The sequence below is a fragment of the Oryctolagus cuniculus genome, chromosome 19 (assembly GCF_964237555.1).
Source record: "Oryctolagus cuniculus chromosome 19, mOryCun1.1, whole genome shotgun sequence".
Lineage (NCBI taxonomy): Eukaryota > Metazoa > Chordata > Mammalia > Lagomorpha > Leporidae > Oryctolagus > Oryctolagus cuniculus.
Genome location: NC_091450.1, coordinates 8,770,353 through 8,797,092, shown reverse-complemented (window position 1 = coordinate 8,797,092; position 26,740 = coordinate 8,770,353). Strand labels below are relative to the sequence as shown.

Sequence of the window (26,740 nt, the reverse complement as noted above, 5' to 3'; positions counted from 1 at the left end):
GAGCTCTGGACCGTGGGTACCTCCTAGCTCTGTGACCTCTGATCATGTATATATCTTATGTCCTTCTTGCCTTGAATTCATCATCTGCAACATGAAAAAAAAAAGGTATTGCTAAAGCTCCTAGCTTCTCTTCCCTGGCATTCAGATTGGCCTCATCACCCGAGATTTCTTCAAGGGACACAGAAGAGCAGAGTGGTTCTTCCCTTCCCACTGGTTCCTTCTGCTCAGACACAGCTCCTGCTCGCCATCATGGTGCTGTGGTTCCCACATCAACAAGACAGGAGCAGTATCACCTGTCATCCCTATTCTCCAGGGAAAGAGAGAGAAGGCCTGCAGGGTGCCAGTGTCTGTGCAGCCCTGCGCAGAGAGGGTGGGAAAGAGTAAACTGGGTGCATCCTCCAGTTGGAGTCCTGGTTCAGGAAACAAATCCGACTTGGTAGGCTCAGCAGTGAGGCTGTGGCACTGCAGATGTTTGCTGTTCCGTGAACGTGAAGATAGTTTGCTTCTCTTTAGAAGGCTGCACTGTCATGTCTTGTTGATGTAAGTCTGCAGATACCCATTCGGCACTCATCAGCAAACTGCTGAATAGAAAATTAGTCCATAGAAGATCCTTTACAGCTGATGGATGACACACACTCTGGTTGAAAGAGGTACAAGGTCCCTGCTAAGCGAGAGGGTGACAGGTTGGGATCGGAGATGCAGCCACCTTCACAAAGGTGCTGTGTGAGCGCTGGGCCTCTCTCTGAGGGCTCCACCCGCCAGGGTGCACAGAGCCCTTTATTTCCTGACCTCTCCCACCTGCTCCCTCCCTCCCATTCACTGAAGTTTACTCCTTGTTCTGGGAGCTCCAAGCCAATTTCCACCTCAGTGCCCTTGCACTTCCCATGTCGTCTGCCTAGAATGGTCTCCCCCAAACCTCCTTGCGGCTGGATATCCTTGGAATTTCAGGTCTTGGGGAAAGCATCCACTCTTCAGAGGGGGCTTTTCCAGCAGGCTGAGTTTGAGCTCCTAAGAAACCTGTATTCTAGCAGGAAGAAATAAACAATACACCTGAAAACATCCAGAGAGGAGGAAACACAGGCAGGAGTGGGTGTTGTAAAGGAGATAAAACCCAGGAGAGTGAACTTGAAGGAAGAGGATCTCAGAGATGGGCTCTGGATAGAATTCTCTGGCACATAGGAGGAGCCCAGTCCATACTATTGGCCGCATGGATAACTGCATCCGTGCTGGACACCAGGCTCCGCCCACATGGATCTCCTGGGAGCTCTTTTCCCACCTGTGCATCAGTTTGGCTGATCAAGGCTCAGCCCAAGGATCCTCAGGATTGTTACCTCTGGGCACTGGGACTGTGAATTCTAGGAACTGGTTTTCCTAATCCTTGAAGTCCCCTGTAACCAGTGGCTGATCGGTGTGAGTGCGCAAAAGCTCAGCTGCTCCCTTGCTTCTAAGCAGGACGGGTTGCTCCCTAGAAATCCCCATGGAATCAGGCTGAGCCTGAGACGTGGCTTTAATGAGACCCTGTCTTTAATTTCCTCCTCCCACCTGCTTGGTCGTTACTCCTAGAACCTTGAACTAATAAATCATGGTCAAGCCAATCTTTGGCTCAGGGTTGGCTTCTGGCAGCCCCCCACCCAAGCACATGACCTTGGGGAGGCTGCAGGCAAAGCATTACCATGTGGTCCAAAAAGGGGGCTTCCCGATCCCTCTCTGCCATGAACTAGCTGTGCTTTGCAGCTTCCCTGTGCTTGCCTTGCCCTCTCTGTCAATCTTGGAAACATAGTTGTAGTGAGGAGGAAAAGAAACCATGCGTGAATGTGTCTGGTAGCTTAGAAAAATCCTCTACAGACACAAAGCACTGTTACATGATTGTTGCATTATGGGATAAAATATGCAATTCCTAGATGTGATTGGAAATATGGTAGAAGCAGCAGGGAGCCGTGGCTTGGATGAGAGGCCAGAAAGTACTGGGCATCACATTTTGCCTTTTGTTACTATTTTCAGAGGCAAAGGTGAAAAATCCTTTGCTTTGTAGTTTTGAGACTAAATATGATCACTTTTGGGAAGACTGATTAAAACCACTAATAAGTTGACCTTCTCTGACTTGGAAATACCAAAAAATACCAGATTCTCCTGAGACACACTTCAGTTTTCATTTTCAGAGCATTAGATGCAAGCTAATAGCTCTTTTAATTAAATGTTTGATACAATTATAAAAACAGCAAAATTCTTGGAGTAAATAAGCTAAATGTCACCAGAGGATTAATAGCAGATACACCCGGAAAATTTGCAAAATAAAAATATGTACTGAATCAGTTTCCTTTAATACCATACACAGTGGTTGGTTTTGGTTTTGTGTTTCAACTAGGAATACTTGTGTAACAACTTGGGTTTGCAATCCTGTATTTTCCTATTTATAAATACAAACAAAATCTAAATATTTTAAAGTTATTGAGTTTCAAAATACATGAGGATACTTCAAAAAGTTGAAGAAATGGAATTAAAAATAATTATTTTGGTGCAAGAATATTTTGTAATTCATGTATTCTTATACAAGTCATTCAAGACTTTAAGTCTCAACTCATTCATTTTTTTGTTGTGGGATTTAATGACCTTAATTCCTAAAACACTACTCATTAACTTCCAGCAGCACAGCATTCTACCAATTATTAGCAAGCCAAGTTCTATTAATTCTATCCATAGGGTCATTCTAAAACAATTGAAGGTCTAATGCTATGGGCAGAAATATTTTTTAAATATTTTAAAGAATGATCTTATGCAACTTTGCTATTTTTCTAAATTCTCGTGTTTCCATAAATCCTGCAGTTATCCTTGTTTTCTTTCTGTAATACAGTAGTTCAAAAACCACCACCACTCCCAATGCATGAGTCCTATAAAAGAAATTTCACTTTATTTGTACACTCTTAAGAGAAAAAGCAGATGAATATGTACTGAACCTAGAGAAATACTCTCGAATTTTAAAATGAATTGTGGAATAATTTCAAAGAAAAAAATGAAACAAATGACCTGTGACCCCCACCGCCCTGGAGCCTCACCTCGATGCCAACTTTTGACATCTTGAGCTCAGGAGCAGCCTGGAGCCACGCCCCCGTGCCAGCCTGCAGGCTTGGTCTTTGTCTTCTGATTGGTTGGCACCTGAAGGCAATCCATTCAGAACTGATATGCTGTGAAATACCTAGTTTATAAAAAGGGTGCTCAGTGCTGCTATTGCTCTTTTCTCTTCTTGCTGTCCAGCGTTGTGGCGTTCTTCCTCAGAACGTGTGTGGAGCTTGGGCGCTGGACTTGGAACAAGGAGGTGAGCGGCCACAAGCAAACTTGCAGGAAGCGCCGGCCTGCTGGTATTGAGAGGAGTGGCAGTAGACTTGCCAGGACCCTCAGGTTCATCCATCCTCACCTGGTAAGTCTTCTGGGACATTTTGTGCATATCCCGTGCCAGCACCAGCCACAGGCTAGGGACACCCGGGTCTTCAGGAGCCAGGGGAAGGAAGGGTAAACTGAGTGTTACGTTGTATGTTATAAATGTGGTACTATATTTTGTTATACATTTTTACTGTATATTATAAATTGTATGTTATAAATATATTTTAAATTGTATATTGTAAAATTTATGTGCTTGGAGGTATCACATGCATTTCCAGGAGGCATGAGCCTACCTGGCTGAATTCTGGTGCCAGGATGGGTGGACCTCTAGGTGGGGCAGCTTCTGTTAGGTGAGCGATTAAGATGCCCAGCCACTGTGTTAATTTCCAGGTCTCTTGTGTTATTTTCTGGATTTATAGTTCTCCTTAGTAGATAGGAGCTGAGAAAATGGATCTGGTCATCCAGGGAGGAAGTTCCTTCTCGCAGGCTTTAATTCCTGTTTTTTCCTAATTTGCTAAGATAGTTTATTTCAATTTGCCTTGAAGCTTCTCCAACACAGCAGTTATAACATTGACTGGTAAGCCCAAATAGATGGTTGTATATGTGTCATTGCCCCACTGAATTCTAATTCTGCCTCTGTGATATCCAGTGATTCCCTAATTTCATGAAAAAGCTCCTGGAGAATATGCTCGGTTACATTGTCTTTAGGACTGTAGTTATATGGGAAGACATACCATGTCAAATGTGCATATCCCAGTCAAATCATTATATTAACTGGGAATATGGAGAATCTGCTTATCATCAGAAGCAACTAGATCTGAGATGGCTCCAAAATTTTAAGAAGTATATTTGTAGCAGTTATAAAACTATAAGGTTCTGAATACCTAAATACAGGTTCTTTTTACTTCTAAATTAGATTTTGAAATGCTGAAATTATTTTAATTATGATATTAATAATTTTACATCTGAGAGAGCAGGGACCATTGCCTTTGCACAGTGTGCACAATGGTGGCCATATAATTGGTTCTAAAACTTGGGTTGATGAAATGAAATCCTGTTTGTCCCTGTGTTTTAAAAAATGCAAAATTACCAAATCTGCAGATATTGTGCTTTGTACTTTGGTTCTTACAGTATGTGGGGAATTCAGTCTTCATTCCTTCTGGTCGGCAGTAACTAGTGTTAACATCCAAGGGTCATTCCTTGGGCTTCTTCTTATGAGATGCTGACCAGTGACTACTCAGAAACAACCCTTTGGTGGAAATCATCGTTGATGTTCCCATTTCCTCATTATCCTCTCTTGCTGTTCCTTTTAGTCCTGATTGTTCAAATCCAGAAGTTGAAATGACCCCATATTAAGTCTAGGTGTTCATTCTTACTGGTCTTTCCTTTCTTATCTCTGTACCGTGTTTCATGAGGGTCTTGGATTTTTCTCCCATCTTTAGCTAGACCTGCTTATATAGCCCATGGTTTTCTCCTTTTGGCTGTTTTCAAACTTAGTTCCTTGATTCCAATAATTCTCTTCCCTCACACACAACAAACCAAGAAAAATCTGTTCTTTCATTTTCTCATGTTTGCTATCCACAAATGTTCTCTGATAACAGCATCTCAAGGGTGGCTGGTCCCTACACCCTTCTCAAGGCCACATGAATATCTGATTCTTTTGCTTTTGCTTCCATGTCTCTCAATTCAGTCACCTTTTCCACACCTCTGCTCCTGTGATCACCATAAAACTTCGTCATCTCCCACAAGAATCCTAGGCTATCAGCTACTAGTGCACTCCCAGCTGCAGGTGAGTGGTTCTATCTGACCGCTAGTCCATCTTTGTTCCCTCTTTTCCTCTGGCCTGGGAATCCCTCTCTCCCTTTACCTTCTTTTAGGAGGATGTCCAAGCCTTCTGAGCCAACAGTGATTTTCTGCCTCCCTTGAAGTAAATCACCTTGTATGGCCCCCAAAGAGCTTGAAGCCTGCAGGCATGCAAACCTGCGTCTTATGTGGTTGCAGATAGTGAGCTGGGAAGTTGGATGTACTGCTATTTACTAGCCACACTTGTGGATCACTCTTTGAATCTCTGTTTCATTAACTCATAAAATTGAAATGATTTCTTCCTACTTTCTCAAGTGATTGTTGTAATAATCAAAAGAACTAAAGTTTGGGAAAAATACTTTGAAACCCTAGAATTTTTGAAATGCTTATTATTTTAAATTCTTTGACTATCCATTTCTGTCTTCCTTGCTATGAACAGTCATGTCCAACCAGAATACCAAGCTTTAAGCCTTGCATAGACAGGACAACTGCAAAGGGCTAAGGTCCTGAAGCCCCAGGATGTGAGAACAGCATCGGAGCATGGAAAGGCTGCATATATTATGGGTGTCCTGAAGAGCAATTTCCTTGCCTGTGCCAGGGTGTCTGGCTTATGTACAAGTCTGTATTTCGGTTCCTCAGTTGAGAACAGGTATCTTACCCAGGGTATAAAGCTCAGGCTCTCAGACGTGTGTGGTAGAGGATGATTCTCCTTAATTGTCCTGTGAGAACAACTTCACATGCATTTCTTGTTACCACCATAGCCACTGGCGAAAAGCAGACACGGGTTTAGTCTCTGCCTGCTCCACCTGCCGTCACTGGCCAGCGGTCAGTGTTATTCAGGGCTTTTCTGAAAATTATGTTCTCCTCACCTCTTTCTTGTGTTCCTTATTTCTTCCTCCCATTTTCCCCAATTTAGTATCAAAATAAACATACTGATATATTTATTAGTAACTTTAGACATATTCAGTGCTTTATGGGTCTGAAGCCAATTTCATAAGCTTATTATTAGTTGTTCCTCATTTCTGTAAAATTCATAACCCTAGACTTTAAATAGAAGGAACTGAATGAAGTGGAAGAAATTATCATTCCTGAATACTGAACCATATTCTGGCATACCTAAATAATCTATTGCTTTTTCATGTAGGCCAATCTCATCTCTTCAAGCAGAATGTTATTTCTTTCTGAATTAGTAGACTGTATTTCATTTTTATTGAAAGGCAGAGATAGACACACGGAGAGACAGAGATCTGCCATCTGCTGGTTCACTCTCCAAATCCCTGTAACAGGGCTGGGCAAGATCAAAGCCAGAAGCTCAGAACTCAGTCTAGGTTTGCCACATAAGTGGCAGGGATCCAAATACTTGAGTCATCATCTGCTGCCCACCACCCAGGGAATGCATTTTCGAAAAGCAGAATCAAATTTTTTTAGTTACCCTCATACCTTTAGTTACTCATACCCAAAGACTGCCTTGGAAAAAACCCAGTATCACTTGTGTGATATTTCTGTCCATCTGGGATAACCTGAGACTAAATGATGAAGAAGCATCCTACAAATCCAAAAGGAGGGGAAATTTACACTAAGTGTATCAAGAAAGACAGACTTAAGAACTCCCAAGATTAAAGGAGACTGAAGAAACAATTCGACACAACACATCATGGATTGCAAAATTCCTCCACTTTGGATTTTCTTTGGATGTAAAGGTTATTACTGAGACAGGTGATAACAACCTGAGTAAGACTGTGTATTAGATTTTGATACTAAATCAAAATTAATTTCTTGATAATTACACTATAATTATGTAAAAGAATTCCTTATTTTCCAGAAACACAGATATTTAAGCATCAGAATGTAACTTATAAGCAGTTCAGAAACAAATCTATATATTTATATTAGAAAAGAAGGGACAAAGCAAATGTAGCAAAATGAAAAAATTTGGGGAATGCTGTCCAGTACTCACCTGTGCTATTCCTACAATGTTATCTAAGTCTAAAATTTCCAAATAGAATATTTCTAAAAGATTTAAAAATGATATGAACAAATTAGAATGCACAAACTATAGCAATCTGTGAATACGGATACAAACTGTTTGTATGAATACTCATACAGGCCAGCGCCGCGGCTCACTAGGCTAATCCTCCGCCTTGTGGCGCCGGCACACCAGGTTCTAGTCCCAGTTGGGGCGCCGGATTCTGTCCCGGTTGTCCCTCTTCCAGGCCAGCTCTCTGCTGTGGCCAGGGAGTGCAGTGGAGGATGGCCCAAGTCCTTGGGCCCTGCACCCCATGGGAGACCAGGATAAGTACCTGGCTCCTGCCATTGGATCAGCGTGGTGCACAGGCCGCAGCGTGCTGGCCGCGGTGGCCATTGGAGGGTGAACCAACGGCAAAGGAAGACCTTTCTCTGCCTCTCTCTCTCACTGTCCACTCTGCCTGTCAAAAAAAAAAATGAATACTCATACAAACAGATGACCAAATTGAAAGTTTGGTGAGGAACAAGGATATCTATAATGCCTCAAATAATCTTCCTCCAGAAAACTAGTTGCAAAATGAACAAGCAACATTATAGAGGAGAAAACCAGACACCACCTTTAATGAACAATGTTAACATCACCAGTAATACAACAAATAAAAACTGTAGGTCACATCATAGTGTGTAAAGAGAAAATAAATAAAAATAAAGAAAATCAAAAGAAAAAGAAAATAAATGAAAAACTGTGTGGACAGAACCTAGTCATAATGAAATGTCAAAAAAAAAAAAGCCAGTTGAGGCACATTCTATATGATTGGGACTTACTTTTCAAAACACTTAAGGTCCTGAAGATCAAAGAAAGACGGAGGAACTGTTCAAACCTAGAGATTCTAAGAAACACAATAGCTAAATGCTGTCCCTGGATTTGAATGGGACTTTTGGAAAGAGAAGACACTGTACACAGTTAGCAAAACTTGAAAGAGTCTGAGGATTACAGGATAGAATGTATTTATGTCACTTTTCCAATTTTGAAGTTTGTGTTGTAGTTACGTAGAATATTCTTAGTCATAGGACATACATATTAAAATAATCAGGTGATGTCATCACCAGTTTATTCTCAAATGGTTCATGGAGGATATTCTTGATATTAAAACTTGGGACTCTTCTTAAAATCTTGTTTCTATAAGTTAATCACAAATACATAATACACATAAAAACAGAAAAGGTGAAAACCTTTTGGTGAACATTATTTCTCTGTGAGGGATGATCTATTTAAATCAGTACTTAAAATTACGTGTTTGATATAATTATAAAAAATTATAAAACATCCAAATGTTGACAATGGCTACAGTACCAGTATACCAAAATGATACCCAGTTCTTCAGGTTTGTATTTAATATCAAAAATTAGGAAATATAAGTAATCCATACATTAACTGCACTAAATTATTGACAGCTTCATTGTTTGGGTGCTGTGTAACAGCTGGCTAGAAAACTCAAAAGTTACTTGCATATACCAAGGGAAAGATTAACATACTATGTGGGGCCTTTGGGTACAGCAGTTAAGATTTGCTTGGGACAGCTACTCCCATATCAGAGTACCTGAGTTTGAGTCCTAGATGCATTCCTGATTCCAATTTCCTGTTAGTGCACACATTTGGGAGGCCCCAAGTGATGACCCAAGTTGTTGGTTTCCTATGACCCTTGTGAGAGACCTGGACTGAGTTCCTGGCTGCAGTCTGCCGGGCCATGACCATTGTAGCCATGTGGGAGTATACTGGTGGCACACACTCTCACCCTTTCCTATCTGTCTGTATTCCAAATTATTAAAATAAAAAAAATGCTGTATATATTTTCCTCACAGATAAACAAAAATATTTTCCTTCAGTAAATGTTTTTATGCCATATTTTTTTTGACAGGTAGAGTAGACAGAGAGAGAGAGAGACAGAGAGAAAGGTCTTCCTTTGCTGTTGGTTCACCCTCCAATGGCCACTGCGACCAGCGCGCTGTGGCTGGTGCACCACGCTGATCCAATGGCAGGAGCCAGGTACTTCTCCTGGTCTCCCATAGGGTGCAGGGCCCATGTACTTGGGCCATCCTCCACTGCACTCCCTGGCCACAGCAGAGAGCTGGCCTGGAAGAGGGGCAACCGGGACAGAATCCGGCGCCCTGACCGGGACTAGAACCCGGTGTGCCGGCGCCGCAAGGTGGAGGATTAGCCTGTTGAGCCACGGCGCCGGCCTTTATGCCATATCTTAAATAGGAAACATTAAAGTGTTATATGAACAGGTCCCAAGAAAATTTTATTATCTCACAGAATATATAATATTTCTTTCAAGTGTGTAAACATTAATTCTTTCAAAACTCGATCTTGATTTAGATTTGACTTATTTGACATTAGATAAAGGTTCCGTAAGATCCAGATCCAAGTTCAGCAATATCTGGAAAGAAAAATAATCTTTATGTCAAAGACTTCATAGTTAAATAAGTCAGTATAAAAACTGAAAACTTTATCACTGTTGAGAAGAAAAAAATATGTGTAACTATAGTACAAAATTACTATTGTACATGTTTTTGCCCATAGTTGTACATGGAATTAGGTACTATTGTGAGTTAAGTTTCAGAGCTTCTAATTTTCTCATTCTTCACCCATTTATTGGGCAACCATTTGTTGAAAAGTGGAATTACATAATGAAGATGATATAGTCTATCACCCATAATACAATAACCCCCTGAAAAACCAGATGAACAGACAGTTTCCATATAGATTAGTGCACACAACAGGAATGGAGTAGAGTGCTGCTGGAACACACATAAGGAACATGTGTCTTGTTTTTATAATATTGCAGGATTTTTGAGGAGGTTACATAACACTGATAACTGCAGGACAAGTAAAAATTACACCAGAAGGAGGGAGAAGCAGAATATTTGCAAAAAACTAGACATGAAGAAGATGGCTGTGGAATTATAAATAGTGTAGCCTGGCTTGACAAGAATTTGGCTGTTTTTATTTCATGCTCAGAAATATGGAATTTCCTGGGAGGTGAAAGGTAGACCAGTGACAAGGGAAATGACTAGAGAAGTTAAATGCCATCTATCAAGTAACAGCTTGTGAACTGTTAGCTTGGCTAAGTATTTCTAGATGAGTTGGGATTTTTTTCTTACTGTGTCACTACTATACACCTGAAAACCTCATGGTGCCATAGTTTAGTCTTCTTTGAATAGTTTCAGTATGCAGGCTAACAATGTCAGATGGATGGCAGAAGTCAAGAAAGTGTAGAGACAGAAAAGTTGCCTAAGCTTTTTGAGATTTTTAAAAAACTATATAGCATGATGACTAAGGAATAAATATATTACTCATTCTCAATGTTTGTTTTTGCATATTTTATTAGATGCATGTAAGAAGTTCACACTAGCATCTATTAACCAAACATTGGATAGTGATGTCATTTCCTGCTTATAGTTTATTTCAGAGGCCAATTAAATTTAGATTTAACCTAAGTTTAATTGGCACATTTTGGCAACATACCTCATCTAGGTCTCTACTTATATCGGTTTGCATCTCCTCCAGCATCTGAAACAAGTTAAATATAAGTCATCATTGGAATGAGATATTATAAAATGTGACCTTTAAATAATACTATGACTAACTCGCAAATGCCTTAATAGTTACATAAATATAGATGGCGGAATAGCAACAGGGAGGCCTATTCTAGGCTGCATAAACTGATCAGAAAAAGTGGAGAAGGTACACTCAGGGAAAACTTCAGTGGGAGATCCTGCGAAAGCAGTGGAAATGGCATGGACCTCAGTGAAGGGACAAACGTGCAGCAGTGACATGGAGCAGAGAGTTTGAAAACAACGAAGTACACAACAGCCCACTCTGGTGAGCAAGGTGAGTTCAGACTGCACTGGCTCACACCACTGTTGATACAGCTGGAGGGAGAGATTAGTAGATTGCACCATGATTGAGTCTGACCCGGAACCCTCAGGGGAGCTGGGCAGCTGCTCACCCAGAGAGAGGAAAAAGAAAGAAATGTGTTTCCCTCTCTCCATTTCTTCCCCTTCCACTCCAGGGAAAATACTGATGTCATTTTGGACATAAACAGGAGAAGCTGCTCTAGCTCTTCCGTGCACACAAAACATCTTAATAGGGACTGTTGGCAGAGGCAACCACAGCAGTTTGAGTCAGTTAGAGGGGCCTGTCCCCGCCTTGTCATTGGGGAAACAACAGCTCTGCTGTACACTCTGGGTAGTGGGCAGAGAGGGGGAGCCATCCTCACCAAAGGGAAGTGCCCCATCCCCTCTTGTACCCACCCAGTACAATTGTGAAAGGAGTAGGGCTGCAGCCAGTGGGTACTGTGCATGCTTGTGATCTAGGAATTTTACCAGAGGGAAAAATCCACATTCCCCAATGACTTTGAGTCTGGCTGGGGGGATCAGACTCATTCTGCCCAGGTGAAACACATACAGGCAGTGTCTCTGGGAACCCCCCAGTTTTTCTATGGACCATACAGGCTAGGGGGGTGGAGTGGACTCTTGCACTGCTTGACTATGGGATCCCTGGGTGCTGAGGCTGTGAAAACACTGTGATTGGGGCCAGCACTGTGGTGCAGTGGGTTAAAGCCCTGGCCTGAAGTGCCAGCATCCCATGTGGGTGCCGGTTCTAGTCCCGGCTGCTTCTCTTCTGATCCAGCTCTCTGCTGTGGCCTGGGAAATTAGTAGAAGATGGCCCAAGACCTTGGGCCTCTGCACCTGTGTGGAAGACCCAGAAAAAGCTCCTGGCTCCTGGCTCCAGATTGGTACAGCTCCGGCCGTTGTGGCCATCTGGGGAGTGAACCAGTGGATGGAAGACCTCTCTCTAACTCTTTCAAATAAATAAAATAAGTTAAAAAAACCACTGTGACTATGTGAAAGGGGGCAGGATGTAATTGGGGTTCAGGGCAAGCTCTGTGCAAAGCCACACTATTGGAACAACTTGGTTGCTGGGGCAGCTCATTGCATCCATAGCTGTGCTCACAGGGAGGACTCCACAGATTATTCATGACAATGAGTGTTGAGCAAACTGTTGACTAACACCCAGTCATTGCTCAGCTTAAAGGAGGGGAGGTGAGGGAGTGATCACACTAACAGACGTGACCACCTCCCACCTTTGGCTAGTAAGAGGAGAGCTACCACCTTCAATCTGAGTGTTACCCTGGATACTTGCTGCACTCCAGAGCACTTACCAGGGTCCCCTGTACACACCCACCACATACCTCTCACATTCAGGGAAAGCACTGACATTCCACCAAGCCACAGAGGCACAGCTCAAAGATAAAAGCCATCAGAGGGGGAAAAAATTAACTCCTAAAAATAAATGCAGAAATTCAAGAAACAAGAATAAGAAAGACACCATGAACCCCAGAAAGGAACACAACATTTCAATATTAGAAAGTGAAGATGAAGAGATTGATGAAATGTCAGAAATGGAATTTTAAAAGTTAATTATAGGATTACTCAAAAGCAGTCAGAAGCAAATTCAGGAACTAGAGAAAACCATGCATGACATGAAAGAAAGTTTTTCTCATGAAATTGAGATTTTAAAGAGAAATAAAAAAAATTAGAAATGAAGAATTCAATAGATCAAATAAAAATGTAGTGGAAAGCCTTAACAGCAGATTTGGGGAGGTAGCAAAAAGCAGATAGAAGATAAATCTTCAGAAATCCTGCAGTCAGACCAAAAACAACAACAACAAAACCTAAGAAGAAAATAGAAAATTTAAAAATCAGTGTTGGAGATTTATGGGATACTACCAAATAACAAAACATATGGGTCTTAGGAGTTCCTGAAGGTGTGGAAAGAGAGAATGGACTTGAAGGCCTACTTAGTGAAATAATTACAGAAAATCTCCCCAGTTTGGAGAAAGAAAGGGATGCCCAAGTAGAGGAAGCACATAGAACTCCTAACAGACATGACAAGAAAAGATTTTCATTATGATACATTGTAGTAAAACTCTCCACAGTAAAACAATAAAGAAAGCATTGTAGAATATGCAGGAGAGTAATGCCAGATTACTTTCAGAGTATTTTTAGACTGTAGTTGACTTCTCATTAGAAGCCATACAAGCTGGAAGGGAATGGTGAAATATAGTCCAAATCCTAAAAGAAAAAAAAAAACTAGAATACTGTATCCTACTAAGCTATCCTTTATGAATGAAGGTGAAATAAAGTCCTTCCACAACAAACAGAAAGTGAAAGAATTTTTCACCACTCATCTAGGACTTGGGCCATCCTCCACTGCATTCCCAGGCCACAGCAGAGAGCTGGACAGGAAGAGCAGCAACCGGGACAGAATCCGGCACCCTGACGGGGACTAGCACTATGTAATATTAAGGATCAATTCAACAGGAAGATGTGACTGTGAGAAATATATACATACTTAAATACAAGGTGCCTGGCTGCCTGGCTATTTAAAATAAATGTTAATGGATCTAAAGTGAGGCAAAGACTGAAACACATAGTAACAGGGAACCAGCACCCCACTATTAGCAATGGACACATAAACCAGACAGAAAATCAGCAAAGAAACAACAGAGTTAATTGACGCTATAGACCAAATGGACCTAACAAATATTTACAGAACGTTTCACCTCACAGTGGCAGAATGTGCATTCTTCTCATCAGTGCATGGAGCATTCTCTAGAATACAGCATATGGTAGGCCATAAAGCAAGTGTCAACAAGTTCAAAAAAATTGAAATAATACCATGTGTCTTTTCTGGCCACAATGGAATAAAGCTGGAAATCAACAACTCAAGAATCTCTAGATCATATGCAAACACATGGAAACTGAGCAACATGTTCCTGAATGAATTGTGGGTCATAGAAGAAATCAAGAGAGAAATAAAAAAATTTCTGAAAGCAAATGAATATATCATATAAAAAATGGGATATAACAAAAGGAGTGTTAAGAGGGAAGGTTATAGCAATCGGTGCCTATGTGAAGAAATTGGAAAGGTACCAAATAAATGAGCTATCAGTGCATCTCAAGGACCTAAAAACCAAGCCAAACCCAAATTAGTAGGAGAAAAGAAATAATTAAAATTTGAGAGCAAATAAACAAAATTGAAACAAAAATACAAAAAATTGGTGAAATGAAGAACTGGTCTTTTTAAAAATAAAATTAATACACCATTGACACAATTAACCACGAAAAAAGAGGGAGAAGACCCAAATCAATAAAATTAGAGGTGAAAAAGAAATGTAACAACAAATCCCAATGAAATAAGAATCATCAGGAATTACTACAAAGAGCTGTATGCTAACAAATTAGGAAACCTAGTAGAAGTGGATAGATTCCTAGACACATACAATCTACCAAAATTGAGTCATGAAGACATAGTGTGTAATATGAGCCAGATGTACTTTGCATTACAGAGATCCTGAAAACACCATCAAAACTATAATTCAGTGTGCATCAATTAAATAGCAAAAATACAAATTGAAAACTGGTTGCCATGAGTCTTTATTTTTTGTTTGAACAAATGTTGAATTGTTTTGTAATTTCCCCCAGTCAAAAAATGGTCAAGGCATAAAGCAAATGTCTTAAACTGGGTCAGCTGGGTTTTACCAGCTTCACAATTGTTATATTTTGTCACTGTGGGATCCATTTCTACATACCCAGAAGTGGACTTTTACCATGAATGAAATTGTGTGTTTGTACTTGATGTTTCCTGTTACACCTTTGTTGGAGCGGGGCACAATGTGCAGTTTTACGCAGGATTCTGAGATGGAAGAAGAGAACTGATTTTGTTTGATAGTAGTTGCAATTGATAGTTGCCACCTTAATCATTAGACACTCAAGTGATGGCAAGAAAGGTGAACTTCATTTTACAAATCCAAATATTTGCTTCATCTAATTACTTAAAATTGTACATTTTCCTGGCAGTAAACACATTTTGCAAATATTGTGGTAAAACTGCTTTATTAATAAGAAACAATTAAGGATATACTGTTACTGAAGAAAAGATCCAAGAATTATAACTTAACAAAACTTGATATTCTTTAGTGCTATAGGTTTAATATATAAAAATGTTTATCTTGAAATCCTTTAAACAGTAAACATCTGTCTGTTAAAAGTTTATATGTCAACCACTCACTAATGATTTCAGGGGACTAATGGTGCAACAAAACCATAAAAGGGTTTTTAACTACAGTACAGTGAAAATCAACTAGAAATGGAGCCAAATATTTCAAAGTATATCATGTTGTTAGGCAGAATTACTCAATTCCTAAAGCCCAATTTAAATGCAATTTTAAAAGAAACTTAAAATGTTTCAGTTTGGTTAAATTTATTGAGTGAAATACTAAAAATTGATGGTATAAAATTTATTTTCTTTCTGTGTTAATTAATTATGACATTAATATACATAAGTCAATTAAATTCAGTGTTTTGCCAAATAAAAGCTAAAATGTCATAAAACTGTTAGACCCAAAGGAAAAAGAGAAAATCTAACCATGAACAAATAGTCCACCATGCTGTTATATGAAGACTGCTGTCTTGAAGTTGGTATCATTAAGTTTTCTTTTGGAGTAAGATTTCTATTCAACACTGAGCTATTATTAAAATTTCCAACACAAGTTGACTCTGGGATGGGTCTCACAGTAAGAGTGTTGAGTAAAGCTCTGTTCCGCTGCTTCTCCAGAAGAAGTTTGGTTCTGACCTCTGCTAATGTGACATTAGTCCTGTTAAGATTACAGAAGATAAACACTTAGTATTTTGATTTTCCCCCAAATAATTCCCAAATAACTTGCATTTGAAAGAAACTGGTCATAAGAGTAAATGGAATTTCCTATTACATAGTGTTTTAACAGTGAAAGTATATCAGGACATACCTATTGTACACAAAGGTTTTAAATTATTCAAAATAGTTCATATGTTTTGGGGGATCACTAATAAACAGATGATTCAAAAAAATTGAGAGGAAGAAAAATGGCTATCAGTGATGTATGGTTGACCTGATGCCTCTGGAATGGCTCTACTTACGAGATTCTTGGGAATGGCACTGGTATCACTTGCATTTAAAGGATAACTATGTGAGATGATGAACATGTTGATTTTCTCAACTAAAGTCACCTTATCGCTCTATAAAATATATCAAAACCATCATGTTGCAACCTTTAAATATATACAATTAAAAGGCCAGCCAGTTTTGAGATTTAAAGAACATCCTCAAAGACAGTTTCAAGAATTTGCTTTGAGAACCACTGCGCTTTTCACCTGTTTTTCCTATTTCCTGAGAAAAACTAAAGCAATGAGGGATAATTTGGAGCAATATTCTCTAGGGGAGAATCACATAGTTGAGTCAGTGATCAAAAACTCCACAGCACTTCCAAGGGCATTTAGGGCATAACATTGCTACCAGTGCATCAGAGGTGGACTTCGACTTTCTGTCTTCCACACACTTCCTCCAGCTGGCAAACATTTTAATTTGAAACACTCTGAATTACACTTCACTTCTCTAAGTTAAACTTTACCTATTCCACAAGTAGAGTGGAAAACCTAGAGGATCGTTTGTCCTCAAGGCACTTTCTAGTGATAACGTCAACAATAACAATGAAGGAAAAGTTAATTTACTGAGTGCCAGTAGTGCTAGGAGTTGTTGTAGTAGTTGACCCCGTGGGTTTTAGTAACAGTCTTCTCTAAAATAATTAGAATAATTAATATTTACATAAATTGTCCTAAAGTTATGTTAATTTCATCAAGTAACATTTCATGAAATTGTCTAGTTAACTCATTTCCTACTAATAACAGCAACATATCTTAATTAAAATTATACCTGATGCATATTAATGAACTTATTTTCTATGCCTATGATTTGACTTACTCATTTAGCTTATTATATAATGTTTTTCTAACTTGTACTTCTTCTAGATACAGTTGCTTATATTTTTCCAGTTCTCTTATCATAGAATCTTCTTGAACAGCTTTCATTTTGGAGAGTTCATACTCCAGTTCTTTAATTCTGAGTTCCTTTTGATTCATTATTGAAGCATTATTAGTCTCTTTTAACTGCTGAATTTTTTCTTTGGATGATGCTTGTTCCTAGAGAAAATTTAAAAAATAATTACCACATGAATAGTTATTGTATATTTGTTTCCTTTAGTTTTGGATCAGTGATTCAGAGAGCAATTTTTAAAAATGTGAAATAAGAAGTTTAAAATATGTACTTTGTTACCCATGAATGAACTATGAATTGTAATAAAAAGTAAATCATTCTTATGTTACTACTTATGTAATACAATAATCAAAAAAGTAGAATCAATTTTAATTTTTAAATTCAAAATAATGTCATATAAAATTAAAGAATATAACAATTTCTATATCATATTTTTCGTGGATTTAATGAGAAATCACATCACACAGTATACAAACTTAATGAGCTGATCTATGTATTTTCCTGAATGAAAGTAACTCAGTCAATAAAGTTGTCTTGTCGACCTTTGATATTTTCCACTAAACAACAATGGTAGCAACAAAACTTGCTGAAAATTCAGTGATTTTTTTTATTTTTGACAGGCAGAGTGGACAGAGAGAGAGAGAGACAGAGAGAAAGGTCTTCCTCTACCATTGGTTCACCCTCTAATAGCCGCTGCGGCCAGCGCGCTGTGGCCGGCACACCACGCTGATCCGAAGCCGGGAGCCAGGTGCTTCTCCTGGTCTCCCATGGGGTGCAGGGCCCAAGTACTTGGGCCATCCTCCACTGCACTCCCTGGCCACAGCAGAGAGCTGGCCTGGAAGAGGGGCAACCAGGAGAGAATCCAGCTCCCTGACTGGGACTAGAACCCGGTGGGCCGGCACCGCAAGGCGGAGGATTAGCCTATTGAGCCGCAGCACTGGCTTTCAGTGATATTGAGAAATAACTGATTTCTTTTATATATAGTCATTATCAGTTTGTAAGAGAAGGTGACATTTCTTCCATGATGTGCTGTCACCTGAATATGAACTGACTGTGGTTTCTGCTGGACAGAATATGAAACATTATTGGGTGACCTTCCTTAGGATAGAAGATGAGATGTGATACAGCTTCCACCTGAGTTTTTCTACTGAAGCTCACCCTTCTAATCCAGCCCTGGTGTTGTGAGGAAACCCCAGCCAAAGGCAAATCATCACATAGGTGTTCCGACTGCCCAGTGAATGACCTTATCAAACCCAAGCTTCAACTGCTACACGTGTTAGTAAATAAACCTGTAATGATTCTGTTCACCAGCTTCATCTCAGCTGATGCTAAGTGCATAATAAATGAGTGGTCCTTTGACTCTTGACTAAATTGCAGTCTGTAAACAAAATAAATGTTGCATTGAAACTGAATTACTTTTTGGAGGGAGAGAGAGTCAAAGAAAGAAGAGGAGTGCGGGGTGAATGTGGAGGGAGAGGCTGAACCCAGCAACAAGGAACTAAATCCAGGTCTCCCATATGGGTCGCAGGGATCCAGTAACTTGAGCCACCACCTCTGCCTCCCAGGATCTACAGTGGAAGGAAGCTAGAATTTGGTGCCAGAGCCAAGGATCAAACCAAGGCATTCTGATATGGGACATGGGCCTCTTAACTGCCAGGTCATACACCTGTCCTAGAAATACTGACTGGTGAGATGTTTTGCTACACAGTAATAGAAAACTGATAGTAAATATGGAGGGGTACAATTATTTTTTTAAAAAAAGAAACCAAGATCTAAAGCACGTACTATGCCTTCAGACAAGAGGGAGGTAGAAGTTGAAAAGATAGAAGAGTAAGAATGAAAAACAAAAGTACTTCAAAGAGATGTGAGTGGAAGCTTAATGGCATTTAAAGAGATTGACAGGAAGAGCTTCAGGCCAGTGAAGAAAATGACACTAAAACCTAGAGGCAAGAGACTTCTTGCTACATAGTGGTGGAAACTAAAATTGATGTGAGACATAAGCTGAAGGAAGACTATTAAATGTAAAGAAACCAGAATTTACTGCATTAAAATATCTGTGACTCATTTACAAAATCAGTTACCCTCAGACTTTGAAAAATATTTTAAAGAAAATTATTTTTTAATTATAAAGACTCTTTAAAATATCATTTTTTATGAGTCATGGGCAATATGTTCACTAAAATCCTGATGCTAAGCATGTTTCTAAAATAATGACCTTTTAAAATAGCTCACATTGTTTTAGATTTTTATGATCATTTCTGGACCTTAAATTGCCAGCATTTATTTGTTAAAATAGTGATTTTGAGGCAGGTATTTTGCACAGCAATTAACTTGCTGCTTGGAATGTCCAAATCCCATATCACCATCTGACTTCTGGCTACTGTAATCATCTAGCTTCCTTCTAAAGTATAACCAGGGAGGCATCAGCTGTGAATCATGGGCTTGGGCCCCTGTCAACCATATTGGTGACTCAGGTTGAGTTCTGGGACCCTGGCCTTGGCCTGGCCCAGCTTGGGCAGTTGTGGGATTTAAAAATATATATATATTTATTTATTTAAAAATGAGAGTTACACAGAGAAAGGAGAGGCAGAGAGGGAGGTCTTCCATCCGTTGGTTCACTGCCCAACTGGCTGCAACGGCCAGAGCTGCATCAATCCAAAGCCAGGAGCCTGGAGCTTCCTTCAGGTCTCCTATATGGGTGCCTGGGCCCAAGGACATGGGCCATCTTCTTATGCTTTCCCAGGCCATAGCAGAGAGCTGGATCAGAAGAGGAGCAGCCAGGACTAGAACTGGCGCCCATATGGGATGCCGGCGCTTCAGGCCAGGGCGTTAACTCGCTGCACCACAGTGCCGGCCCCAGTTGTGGGATTTTGAGATGTGACCCAGTGGATGGAAAATCTTGCTCTCTCGCGCTCTCTCTCTCCCCTTCCCTCCAAATCTACCTTTCAAATGAAAGTGAAAAATAGAAGGTTTTGCACATAAAATATTAAGTGTTAATGAATTACTTTTTAAATAACGTCTTTAATTTACCTTTTTGATTCAAAAGATGCCCTAAAAACTCATTAAAAAGAAATACTGCATGGTCTCCCTTATATGTGGGAGCTAAAGTGAAAAACAAAAACAACAAAGAAATGCCTGTATCAGTATTGCTGTAAATATGCTTTTCACAACTTTGTTTTATATCTTTTTCAAACAAATTGTTAAGAATGGTATACTACTATAATTTTAAATGATCTGTGATTATTTTGAAATTCACCATGTTAGTGGAATTGACATATTTTAATTTGATGGCAGTTTATAGTCTTTGTCTATATTTCTGTTGAACCGTGATATTTTTACTTTTTACTCGTTGAACTCTAGTGGAGCATTAAATCTTTAACTGTAATGTAAACACAAAATTTTATCTCAGAAATTGAAAAATGAAAAATTATATATTTGAGTTTCAAAATATTGTAGGCTTTATTCATATGGAGAGTTTTTTGAAAATTCACATCTGGTATATATTTTTTTAAATTTATTTTAAATTTAATTATTTGAAAGGCAGAGTTACAGAGAGAGAGGGGTAGAGGCAGAAGCTGAGTTCTTCCATTTGCTTGTTCATTCCCCAAATGGCCACAATGGCTGGAGCTGGGCTGATCTGTAGACAGGAGCCAGGAGATTCTTCCAGGTCTCCCACGTGGGTGTAGGGGTCCAAGGACCTGGGCCATCTTCCACTGTATTCCCAAGCACATTAGCAGGGAGCTGTATCAGAAGTGGAACAGCTGGGACTTGAACCGGCATGCATATAGGATGCCAGCACTCTAGGTGGCAGCTTTACCCAGTATGCCACAATGCCATCCCCTATTAAATTTTTGATCCTTACTTATCTTTAGTTTTTCTTTTTCCATTTCTCTTTAGGTATAAAGCTTAAGTCTGCTCTATAAGACAAAAAAATAACTTGCTTGATTCTAATTACTTTTACACTGTTTCTCTCCTTTTGTTGGACTCTCATAGCCTTTAATGCATGGTCTCATCCACAGATCTCTTTTAAAAATCAATTATTGCTAAAATCGGGTTTTCAATCCTACAGTTGCAGTCACAACTCTTAAGGGTCACCCGGTGCTCTTTCAGTCCTCGTTCTACCATCCTTCTCAGTGACAATGGCTAATAGCAAGCACATCCCACCCTCTGCTTCCCTAATCCCACTTCACTTCTTTTTGTTTTTAAAGATTTATTTATTTGGGACCTGGCACCACAGCTCACTTTGTTAGTACTCCATCTGTAGAGCCGGCATCCCATATGGGCACTGGGTTCTAGTCCCGGCTGCTCCTCTTCCAGTCCAGCTCTCTGCTGTGGCCCGGGAGGGCAGTGGAGGATGGCCCAAGTGCTTGGGTGCCTGCACCCATGTGGGAGACCAGGAAAAAGCACCTGGCTCCTGGCTTCAGCTTGGCACAGCGCCGGCCATAGCAGCCATTTGGGGGGTGAACCAATGGAAGGAAGACCTTTCTCTCTGTCTCTCTCTCTCACTGTCTGTAACTCTACCTGTCAAATAAATAAATAAATAAATAAAATCTTAAAAAAAGATTTATTTATTTGGAAGTCTGAGTTACACACAGAGAGAAGGAGAGGCAGAGAGAGAGAGAGAAAGAGAAAGATTGAGAGATTTTCCATCCATTGGTTCACTCCTCAGTTGGCTGCAATGGCCGGAGATGTGCTGATCCGAAGCCAGGAGCCAGGAGCTTCTTCCAGGTCTCCCACATGGGAACAGGGGCCCAAGCACTTGGGCCATCTTCTGTTGCTTTCCCAGGCCATAGCAGAGAGCGGGATCTGAAGTGGAGCAGCTGAGACTCAAAATGGCACCCATATGGCTTCATAGTGGCTTCACCCACTATGCCACAGCGCCACTGCCCCCCCCCTTCACTGCTAAAGGGAGAAACCCCTGAATTTTAGTTCCTTCACTTTCTGTTACTCTTTAAAAATTCTCTCAAGGTTCCTCAAATATCAAGGCTTCAACTTACATTGCTTAATCTGTATTTCTAGACCAAGACCTCTTCCCTGGGGTTAGTTATACTTTGGTCTCTTCATTCTAGTTCACTTCTCAACCCCACACTCAGTTTTCTCCATGTGGATTACTTCTGTAGATACCTGGTATTGTACTCTTCTGTTGATTTTGTAAGAGTTAACTTTCTAGTGTTGTTTTCATTAACATTACATTTTGTCTTTTACTATTTTAGGTTAGATTTCTCGATATGAGCATAACAAATTTTTTTTTCAAAACCTAAAATAATGTGATACTTTTTTATTCTATATTAGTACAAACTAATTGTGAGCTGAGTAGAAAACTGGGTTAATGTCAGGATTTCCTTGGAAATGGTAGAGACTAAACCTATAGCAATGGTCTCATATTGTAATACTGGCATCAGTACAAAAAAGTAATACATACAATTTATCCATGAGTACTAGCAGATTCTTTTTTTATAAAAATAGAAAATAAATGTAGATGGTATTTACTGAAAGAATGCCACCACCACCACCACCACTTTCAACTAGATGTGGTTTTAAAATGCGTTATACTTTCAATTATCCTTGCAACTGTATGAATACATATACATATGAAAACACAGATTTCAAAATGACTAAAAATACCTCATCATTCATTTTCATTTTAGTCATTTCTGTCCCTTTTTGCTTGCCAAGGTGAATGATCAGAATTTCGTCTTTGAATACTATGGCCTTCTCTTTTGCAGAAAGATGTCTCTGGGTGTTGTTTTGCTCTTCTTCAACCTAGAGACACATTTCATTAACTTTTTGGTCTTAAAACATTTGAAAAGAAAAAAATCATAAAGAGTAAGAGCAGAACCTAAGAAAAAATAAATGTTACAAGAAAGCAACCTACTAAAGATCTTCTTGTCACTTGAATTATTCAAAATTTTTAGAAATATTTATGTACTTATAAATCAGAATACAGGGTGGAAGACACACACACACACACACAGACACAGACACAGATTTTTATCTGGTTCACTCCCCAAACGGCCGCAATGTCTGGGCCTGAGTAGGCTGAAGCCAGGAGCTAAGAGATTGTTCCAGGTCTCCCACATAGGTATAAGGGCCCAAGCACTTGGGCCACCTTTACTGCTTTCCCAGGCACATTAGAAAGGAGCTGGATCAGAAGTGGATCAGCTGGGACTCAAACCAGTGCCCATATGGGATGTCAGCACTGCAGACGGCAGCTTAACCTGCTGCCCCACAGCACCTGCCCCAATTGTTTAAATTTTAATAGGAGAAATGACAGCCAAATTCTTCAAAGCAAAAATACTTCTTAAGTACAGTCACATGTTATCATAAATGAAGTTATTTATAAAACGTTTTGCTAGCTTCACTATAATTTAAAAGCCATTTATAAACTATTTATTTAACATAAAATGTCTACATTAACACGTGAGTGACTAATCTCAATTCACCTTTTATTGCTTCATGCAGGAAGCATGTACTGAGTCTCACTAGGTGCCGTGATTTACAATCAATAATTTTAGCAGTAAATATCATAATTCATCTTTAGGATAACAATTTGTGTTATGTTAAATCTAAATGATATCTTTTTTTAAAAAAGATGTATTTATTTATTTGAAAGGCAGAGCATACAGAGAGAGAGGAAGAGACAGAAAGAGACCTTCCATCTGCTGGTTTACTTTTCAAATGACTGCAACAACCAGGTCTATACCAGGCCAAAGCCAGGAACCCGGAATCGGGTCTCGAATCATAGGGATGACAGGGACCCTAGTACTTGGGCCCTCTTCTGCTGCTTTTGCAAGTGTATTAGCAGGGAGCTGAATCAAAAGTGGAACAATGGCCGGCACCATGGCTCACTAGGCTAATCCTCCTCCTAGTGGCTCCGGCACACCGGGTTCTAGTCCTGGTTGGGGCACCGGATTCTGTCCCAATTGCCCCTCTTCCAGGCCAGCTCTCTGCTGTGGCCAGGGAAGGCAGTGGAGGATGGCCCAAGTCCTTGGGCCCTGCACCCCATAGGAGACCAGGAGAAGCACCTGGCTCCTGCCTTTGGATCAGCGTGGTGTGCTGGCCGCAGCATGCCAGCTGCGGCGGCCATTGGAGGGTGAACCAACGGCAAAAGGAAGACCTTTCTCTCTGTCTCTCTCTCTCTCTCACTGTCCACTCTGCCTGTTAAAAAAAAAAAGTGGAATAATGAGGATGGGGACCAACACTCTGTGTGGGAATGCCAGCATGTGCAAGCAGCAGCTTAACCTGCTACACCACAACACTGACATTAAAATTTATATAGATATAGATATAGATATAAATATAGATATAGATGTAATGATATTTATAAAGAATAAAGCAAAGATTAATTTACCTGATTCAAGTTATTTCTTACAGCCTCCAATTCCATTTCTAGTGTTCTGAGGGTCAGTTCAAGTTGTTTCACTGTCACTTCCTTACTACATTGTTCTTCTTTCCTTCTTAACTGCTCCCTAAATTTTTAGACAATGCATGAGCATTACCTGTTCTATTTTACTTGTTTTAAGGTAAATATACAGTTACATATACTTATCTTAAAATTCAGTTTGTTAGAAACTAAAAAAATCATTTTGTTATCATGATCTTAGTATGTTTATTATAATGAAATGTCTATGTTCTCAAGTATCTTTACTTTTTAATTTTCCTGTTACTAATTTATCATTTTAATCTCTTCCAAAGGCAGATATACTTGAAAGGTAGTGGTGAAAGAATGTTCTGATAATTGATAATCAGTTTATCAAAAGGAATTTTGAAGTAAAGTTACAAGTCAAAAATTACCTTTTCTTCTTTTGATTTAGGAAAGATGATTTAAATTAATGAATCTTTAATGATTGCTATTTATAGTTGTATGTAGTGGTTAGAAAAGATTAATCTTCAGGAAATACATGTATCTCTAAAAACGATTTAGTTTGAGACACTACCTTCATATTTCTTTCACAAAACTTTGATTACTGTTATCCAAGAGTAGGCTCTTGGATACTCCATACATTTTATGTATCCTTCTTTTCAATATGTTTAGCTCATACTGTTGACTACAGTGTAACCTTGTAGGAAATTTAAAAATTCATTTTGGAACAAGAAAGGAGTTAAGAGTCCAAGCTAGATATCAGACCCAGGTACTCTGATAGGGGATGACATCTCAATGGACATCTTGTCTGCTGCGCTTAGGCTTGCCCCTGAAGGCAATTGTTAAATGGAAAGCATCTTGTTAAGTTTTCCCTGTAGCCAGGGTAAGAAATAATCACCCACAACCAGTTTTAAATCTCTTCAGTTAATTAATGACTACTAGCCTCACTCTCCAACTAATCAAGTCAAATTTTCATTTCTGAAAGATGGCCTGTCAGAGATAAGCCCTGTCCATAAATGTATCACAAAGGTCAACCAATCTCGCAGCTGGGGGCTGTAGGAGACACCAGGTTTAGAGAGTGAGGTAAGGGCAGACTGTGGCATCCCATGCCACTGGGGATATAGTGCATGAGGGAGAACCTAGCCAAAGACCAATATCACTGATGAACAAGATAAAAAAATTCTCAGCAAAATACTATCATGGATGTGCTAACAAATGTGTGCAAATTAGGCCATGTTTTCTTTTTTTTTTTTTTTTTGACAGGCGGAGTGGACAGTGAGAGAGAGAGACAGAGAGAAAGGTCTTCCTTTGCCGTTGGTTCACCCTCCAATGGCCGCCGCGGCCAGCGCGCTGCGGCCGGCGCACCACGCTGATCCGATGGCAGGAGCCAGGAGCCAGGTGCTTTTCCTGGTCTCCCATGGGGTGCAGGGCCCAAGCACCTGGGCCATGGCCATGTTTTCAAGTAGGGCCTAGTCCTAGAGTGAATCTATTGCAAGGTTAAAGGGATAACATATACCAAATTTTGATACATACTACTAAGTTACCCTTCAAAAGGACTTCCCAATTTTATTTACCAACACTCTATGAAAATGTTTTTGTCCTCATATTTGCTTGGTTATTGTCTTAAAAATAAAACATGCATCAATATGATTAGGAAGATAATATTTAAATATTGATTTGTATTTTTATTATAAGGCAAGACTGAAGATCCTTAGTACATGTGCAGAATTTTATATTCATTAATATTAGCCCAAATCAGAATTAGTTTGATAGGACAATAACAGTCATCTGTAAAATATTGCTGCAGGCTCACCCATTATGTTCTTCATCCTCTTTAGTAGGAAATTGCTGATGATCAGTTTTTCCACTCTCTCTCTGTTGAGTTAATGTACCACCACCACCATGATCATCATCATATGGGAGGTTTTCTGATGTTCCCATTTCATTACTTTTGTGTGTCTTTCTTTCTTGTTCAAACTTTAATGAAAAGTTTCATATTAAGTTACTCCTTGTGCAATAAAAAACATTTTTATGGATATTACTATTTGATTATTAGTTTTATCATGATTTCAGTCAATGAAATATTTTTGGTTTACTTAGTTTCATCAATACATGTCATTGAAGTTATTGTAAATTTTTGGTTTCAATTATTCTTGAATTTTCAAAACTTCCAAATGGGGCCCCTCTTTATTTTACTGTTTTATTCCCACCCTGTCTAGTTCTACTATATTATAATATCCAATAATGACAGTGGCTAAAATATTATATAATACTTTGCTTTTTTCTGCTTA

The 26,740-nt window shown here is 39.5% G+C and overlaps 3 protein-coding genes across 3 annotated transcripts in view; 1 reads left to right on the top strand and 2 right to left on the bottom strand.

Moving 5' to 3' along the window:
- Nucleotides 1-6,286, top strand: part of LOC108176799 (germ cell-specific gene 1-like protein) — a 49,596-nt gene extending 43,310 nt beyond the window's left edge. The window contains exon 3 of the mRNA XM_070064935.1: nucleotides 3,253-6,286. Coding sequence (XP_069921036.1) covers nucleotides 3,253-3,363 — 111 coding nt within the window. The 3' untranslated portion in view covers nucleotides 3,364-6,286. The remainder of the gene's footprint in view (nucleotides 1-3,252) is intronic.
- Nucleotides 1-26,740, bottom strand: part of LOC138847136 (ankyrin repeat domain-containing protein 26-like) — a 271,305-nt gene that overhangs the window by 243,548 nt on the left and 1,017 nt on the right. Inside the window, exon 2 of the mRNA XM_070064933.1 lies at nucleotides 26,263-26,457. Coding sequence (XP_069921034.1) covers nucleotides 26,263-26,390 — 128 coding nt within the window. The 5' untranslated portion in view covers nucleotides 26,391-26,457. The remainder of the gene's footprint in view (nucleotides 1-26,262; nucleotides 26,458-26,740) is intronic.
- Nucleotides 9,421-24,473, bottom strand: LOC138847058 (ankyrin repeat domain-containing protein 26-like). The gene is made up of 6 exons (XM_070064696.1): nucleotides 24,438-24,473; nucleotides 22,712-22,849; nucleotides 17,015-17,232; nucleotides 15,644-15,872; nucleotides 10,676-10,720; nucleotides 9,421-9,587 (listed from the first exon to the last, which is right to left on the bottom strand). The coding sequence occupies exons 1-6, from the start codon at nucleotides 24,471-24,473 to the stop codon at nucleotides 9,534-9,536; spliced, it is 720 nt and encodes a 239-aa protein (XP_069920797.1). The 3' UTR covers nucleotides 9,421-9,533.

What these genes read in the sequence shown, in the direction of transcription:
- LOC138847058 (XM_070064696.1), bottom strand. Translation starts at nt 24,473, where the DNA reads ATGGAATTGGAGGCTGTAAGAAATAACTTGAATCAG. An exon ending in TTATATAATAAGCTAAATGA is followed by an intron (nt 15,873 to 17,014) that starts GTAAGTCAAATC and finishes TAATCTTAACAG; the next exon opens with GACTAATGTCACATTAGCAG. An exon ending in TGGTGGACTATTTGTTCATG is followed by an intron (nt 10,721 to 15,643) that starts GTTAGATTTTCT and finishes AACTTGTTTCAG; the next exon opens with ATGCTGGAGGAGATGCAAAC.